The 6,263-nt window shown below is 44.9% G+C and overlaps 1 protein-coding gene across 1 annotated transcript; it reads right to left on the bottom strand.

The window, feature by feature from the left end:
- Nucleotides 1-547: 547 nt before the first annotated feature.
- Nucleotides 548-5,063, bottom strand: RPL8 (ribosomal protein L8). Its single transcript, XM_026115260.2, has 6 exons — nt 4,944-5,063; nt 4,566-4,709; nt 2,983-3,124; nt 2,316-2,534; nt 1,042-1,157; nt 548-747 (listed from the first exon to the last, which is right to left on the bottom strand). Exons 2-6 carry the CDS (start codon nt 4,701-4,703, stop codon nt 589-591), a joined length of 774 nt encoding a protein of 257 aa, XP_025971045.1. The 5' UTR covers nt 4,704-4,709; nt 4,944-5,063; the 3' UTR covers nt 548-588.
- Nucleotides 5,064-6,263: the final 1,200 nt, after the last annotated feature.

Below are 6,263 nucleotides of genomic sequence, written 5' to 3'. Positions count from 1 at the left end.
GTGGGATATCCATTCATCCTGACAAGTAGCAAAACACTTTCTTGAAAGTTGTGGTCAGTGGGCTTCCTTTTATTAGGTCCCAAACTTGACAACAGTGGCTTAAAAGTATTTTCTGGGTAAAAAGTTCCCCTACATGTGGAAGCCTTTCCTCCAAAGAAAAGTAACAGATAAAAATGGAAAACAACTCTTAGAATCCCCTTGAATTTAGAAAACTCCATATATGTGAACAACCCTTGACCAGTTCAGCTAGACTTGCAGCTCAAATGAGATGATTAGATTACTTGGCAAGTCTAATGTTTTGTCAGTCCTGAGCAACCTCAGCAATAAGCTAGTGTGAACATCAAAATCCTCACCCACCCATCTATGCACAGAAGTATCTGCAGTGCTGTGCTAGGCTGAGGTTCCAGCTCACTGAAAGCACTGGCTTTAAGAACCCCTGACCAGTTCTTGAAGGAGGAAAAACAGCTCATCTCCACTCACGACTTTCCCTGGTGACCATTATCCAAATTTTAGCAACACATCAACAACAGATAAACATCACAGAAGCTAAGTTTTAAAAATTTATTCTGTAAATTCCATACTGGGTCATTAGTTCTCCTTCTCCTGCACAGTCTTTGTTCCACGCAGTCTACCCGTACGACGGGCAGCAATGAGACCAACTTTGCGCCCAGCAGGAGCATCTCTCCTGATGGTTGAAGGCTTGCCAATGTGCTGGTGGTTACCACCACCAAAGGGATGTTCTACAGGCTGTGGAGAAAGAAATCAAGAAGTCAATACAGTTAACAGGAATAATCAATGATGTTTAAACTTAAGAGCAACAGTGATTCAAGGGAACAAAAAGTTTAACTGCTTCATTTTCATACAGTACAGTAACTACCAAGCATTGATAACTACCCTGATTGAATGTGTAATCACAAAGTATTCTGGGAATCTTTTTTGGCAGATGCCTCCCAGTATCTCTTCTAAGTCCATTGTACTTCAACAAATATTACTGTAAACAGTAAAAGGTGAAATGAAAGGCGTAATTGAAAACTGACTCACATTCATAGCCACACCACGGACACGTGGCCAGCAGTTTCTCTTTGCCTTGTATTTATGATAGGCACGGCCAGCCTTTAGGATAGGCTTGTCAATACGACCTCCGCCAGCAACAATACCTAGAATTAATTGCAGAAATAGTAACACGCAAGTACAACAGGCAAGAGAAAATGCTTAACAATGAGACTAGTTCCAAGTAATATTCTAGTTTTAAGACGAGGGCTCTAAAGATCAGTCTTCAACAATCCAACTGTATATTCAAATTGGTACCGGCTAGCCCACACAACTATTAACAAGCTGCTGAAGCTCAAGCTATCTGTTAGTCCCATATTCAAGTGATCTGTAAGGAGACATACTTTAGAGTTTTTCAATGTACACATACAGGATTGAATTTAACACTATTCCTAAAGCATTATCAATATTTTTGCTTAGCTCATGCTATTCAAGACAGCTTATTAACAATAGTTTTTCAATTAAAGAAAGTATCAACTCAAAGACCTAAACAGATTGGTTCCTTGAGGCTTAATAGCTAGTTATAAATTCTGTAATCTATTACTCTTGTAGAATTGACTAGTTGTTATTCATTTTGATGTCTTCTGTTGAGAGGCAAGGACATTGGCTGCTGCTGTCTCTATCAATACAAGTATAACTGCTTAAGTCCAGCAACAGTTCTTCCTAACTTAGCACCCTTTATTTTAACACTTGCCCAGGACTATATCAAGTGTCACTTGCTGAAATACAACAGCTGTCACTTCACTGTCAGCAAAGGGGCCAACAAACCTGATTAAACCTCTGTTTCTTAACAGTGAGATTTTTTCTATTCATTGTCAGGCTTTCCAGTATACGCCATCCAACTGATGACACCTACAGCAGCTGAATACCTTTAGCACTAGTCCCACAGGCTTAGTCAGTGCATCAAGAGCAGGAAACCATTAGTGCTGTTTTCAGCATAGCTTTTTCCCAGAGGACTGCAGATTTTACAGCCTGAACAATTCCATTATAGTTTGAGGGCTATCAGCATCTACTCTGCTATCCCCTCACTAGCTCAATGTAATGCTAGCATATTACACAAGTCAGACACCTGCATGCAGACCCTACTGGAGCATATATGGCTGTGGGTCCAACCACATAGCTCATTTAAGAAAATTTAAGTCTAACATTACTTTGTAAATCTCACCATTATCTAGATAGTACTGGGAACTGGGACCCTGTTTGACAGTTTGCTTAGCAGTATGCACATTCAGTGAAAAGGCAAGTTCATAGGTGTCACTGCTTACCCACAACAGCTCTGTTTGCAGAAGAAATCACTTTCTTGGATCCAGAAGGCAGCTTTACTCTGGTTTTCTTCGTTTCAGGGTTGTGAGAGATGACAGTAGCATAGTTTCCAGAAGCACGGGCCAGCTTTCCACGATCACCAGGTTTCTCTTCAAGGCAGCAGACGATGGTGCCTTCTGGCATGGTGCCAACAGGCAGAACATTGCCAATGTTCAGCTGAGCTGCAAAGAGCAAACACAGAGCACTGACAGCTTCATTCAGGCTCCTGGACAGTACTTAGACAACATTTCCATTTAACATGGCCTCTGTACATAGAAGAAGGGTACCACAAGAACACTTCAGTAGCATTAGGCAGGGGCACTTTTCATTGTTTGACTTGTAAAAACAAGTTTCAACCTTTAGTATAACAAACAGGCAGGCAAAACGTGACTGCAGATAAAAACCAATCTGAAGACCTGACGAAACTACAGTTAGGCTTGTCAATCAAAACAGGCTGCCTGAGGAGACTTCAACCCCAAGAAGGCAATCTAGGTTTACTTAAAGCTAGTAGAAGCCACTGCTTTGTGGCTTGCAACTGCATTTAAACATCGTGAACTTGACATGTTCAGGTCCCATGTGTTTTAGCCCTCCAGAAACTACCTGGGCAACACGCTTCTAGTCTTAACTCACCTTTCTTGCCGCAGTAAACAAACTGACCAGTATGAATACCCTCAGCAGCAATGAACAGTTCAGTTCTTTTTTTAAACCTGTATGGGTCACGGAAGGCAATCTTGGCTAGGGGAGCACCTCGGCCAGGATCATGAATGATGTCCTGTGGGAATTAAGATGTACTTTAGAACAGACTAGAGCATTTTTTCCAGATTCTGCAGAAGTCATAGAATTACAGCACAGTGAAGATAATTTCTATCAAGATAACTCTCGCTAGGATCTCCCTTTATGATTTCTCCTGAAGTTGGTGACTTAAAGATAAATTTACATTCACAAGAATAACCTAGAGATCTCCATGACAAAGTGACAACTCTGGTTTAGTGTGCTCCTTCAAACTAATCCTATCTGAATTGGCTTATTCCTGATATTCTGCTGATAGCAGATCTCTCCACAAAAAATTTCCTTTCTCTACTTGCCTACTCACTAACGTTTGGGCAGGCTGCAATAAAGTTTAGACACAAGCAGCAATTTCTCCGAGTGTTTCTGTAGAATGAAAAGTTTTCTAAATTTCTAACATATGTTAAGGATACTGAAATTATACCAGCCCCCCAAGCCAGAAAGCATAGAGACTTGTTCTTTCTTTTTCTCTTGGAAAAAGATGCCAATTCTGTCTCAACTGCATTTATAATTCAAATACACAACAGTATGCACTGCACCTCAGTCTACGTGATTACAGCTCTTTAAGATGTGTGGCTTATCTGGGAACACTTGGGTTTTGTTGGTGCCCAGTATTAACATTTTTTTCTTGCCATCCTCAATCCTTCTGGACAAAAATAACATGGATATTACTTATGTTTAGGTCAAAACTACCTACCTACTTGTTTCTAATTGAATTATGCAGAGTATGAAAGAAGCTCCTTCCCCAGTCTGAAAGTCATCCTGCTCTAAAAGGCCAAATAGATGGCTAGATTTTTCAGAAGCATGCAGCCAGGTACCCAGTGCCATTGCTTGCAGTCTAAATCACTGATACCTAAAAAAGGCCTGGAGCACAGCTGAAACAGCATTACTGCAACCCAAATAAGGATACTGCCTAGCTCATACAATTCCAAACTAAGATGACCGGTACTACTAAGTGTTTAAAAATGTTTGTTTGTTTGTTTATTATTTTTAAATGCAAGCTGCTACCAGGACAACTCTGTCCACCCGCATTTCAAGAACTACAGCATGTCCTTAGTGGTACAGAAGCATGTTGATATTCCTACATTTAGCAAAGCTCTAACAGACACTCAAATCACTGCCAACATGCTATCAGCTTCTGTATTTAAATGCTGTCACAAACTTAAAGTAGTCTAACACCTGAAGGAACACGATCAGTCTAACAAAGCATCAGAACACTGAATAAGGACGTGTCAAACGGCTTAAAACAGAGCTGATAAACAGGATTTCGGATCTCTCATGAAAGTGAAGCTTAGCGGGATGCATGTCTTGGGGGCCTCGGCTCCGGGAGGGCAGGGCAGCTGTGGAGGGCCCCCAGCGCAGGGGGCTCGGGCAGCGCCCCGGGAGGCCGAGCCGCAAGGACCGGACCTCCCCCCCCGCCGCCCTACCTTCACGATGCCCTTGATGTAGCCGTGCCTCTCGGCGAAGTCGACGGCGCGGAGCTTGGCCGGGCCCTTCCTGTGCTTCACGTGGGCGCGGAAGACGGAACCGGCGCCCTTCCTCTGGCCCCGGATCACGCGGCCCATGGCGCTCTGCGGGCACAGTGGCCGTTAGCGGCGGCGCGAGGACACCCCGCCCCTCTGCCCGCCGGCAGCCGTTAATGCCCGGCCCGGCGCGTCCGCCCCCCCCCGCGCGGTGCGGCCCCACCGCGGCGTGGCCGGCACCCGCAGCCCCGCGGCAGCGCCGGGGCGAGCAGCGGCGGCACCTCCGCCGCGGGGCGCGGGCGGATGGCGGTGGATAGGAACACGGCGCCACCGCGCTCCTACCTCTGCTCCCGGCTCGCCGCGAAAGAAGGAAGCACCAACGTCACCGCCGCGCGAAGACCCTTCCGGGGCGGGCGAGAGTCGCGCTCACCGTGACGTCACGCCGCGCCGCTTCCCGGCAACGGCGGTGAGGCGGGGCTTGCCGGCGTCGCGTGCTGACGCAGGTGGCAGGCAGGCGCGGGAAGGGCTCCTTCGTGGTAGCCCGTGACACTGTTTGACGCCGCCATTTCTCTTTTTTTTTTTTGGAGCCAATTACTGTTTAAAATTCTGGGGGCGAATACCCCGTTGGCTGGAGAGCTTGTGTAAGCAAGTGACTTCCACAGGCAAAGACAGGTGTTCCTAAAACAAGGTGTTGTGTCAAAGCCTCGCTTAATTAGCCGAGCAGAAGATGCCATTTGCAGGAAAAGGCTTCTTGACTGATTATATTTCTTTCAAGGTTTCCGTGTCATGCAGTTTGACAGCTTCTGACTTCAGTCTAGGAAGTGACTTAAAAACATTTAAGCTACCTTTGCCAGATTTTTATCAATGTTAATTAGGATATAATTGAGAGAGAGTGGAAAGCGGAGGTAATCGTCTTAGTGGTCCTAATCAACTTCTGCTATGCCCTGAAAGGGCCTCAACTTCTGTAACTCTCCACTAGGTTTTAAACATCAGAGGCCCTGCTCCTTCCCAAAGAGGCCACTGCTGATGGCCCAAATCACCCTTTCACTACAGTTTTTTCCTTCAGTTCACTACAGTGTTTTGCTTCAGTTTGGGTTACTGGAAATCGGGAAAAGCTCATCAGTCTGTGCCCATATGTGCAACTCTTCCTCCTTCCTTTGAACTGAGACAAACCTAAGCATCCACAATTTCTTGGTAGTTAGGGCTTCCCCACGTCCATCTTCCCAGGATGAATTGAAGTTAAATCTCTCTCATTACAGGCAAAAAATCCTAATACTAAGGGCTCTGATTTGTGATCCTTGTCACATTTAACTGTGGTGGCTGAAGAGATGAGCACAGCTAGCTGTCTGCCCATCTGCTGGATGTTATTGCCCGTCCAACAACCAACCACTGTGCCAACTTCTCAGCCAGTGCCATTTACAGTTCAACATACTAAGATAAACTGCCAGTGATTTTGGTTTACATTAATAAACTGAGTGGGAATAACATGAGGCTTTGATTTGTGATTCCTGTTGGCTTTAGTTGTGGGGGCAGTAGTCTTGTTTGTTAGTTCCTGCTACTAAGTCTGTCAAGAATCAGATCCTTAAGGAACTATCTGAATTTCCAAATAATACATGTATAACCAGCAAATTACACTGGTCACTCCTCTTTCATGTTCTTTGT

Source organism: Dromaius novaehollandiae, chromosome 1 (genome assembly GCF_036370855.1).
Source record: "Dromaius novaehollandiae isolate bDroNov1 chromosome 1, bDroNov1.hap1, whole genome shotgun sequence".
Taxonomy (NCBI): domain Eukaryota; kingdom Metazoa; phylum Chordata; class Aves; order Casuariiformes; family Dromaiidae; genus Dromaius; species Dromaius novaehollandiae.
Note: the sequence above shows the minus strand (reverse complement) of the source record. Positions and strands in the feature narration are given on the sequence as shown.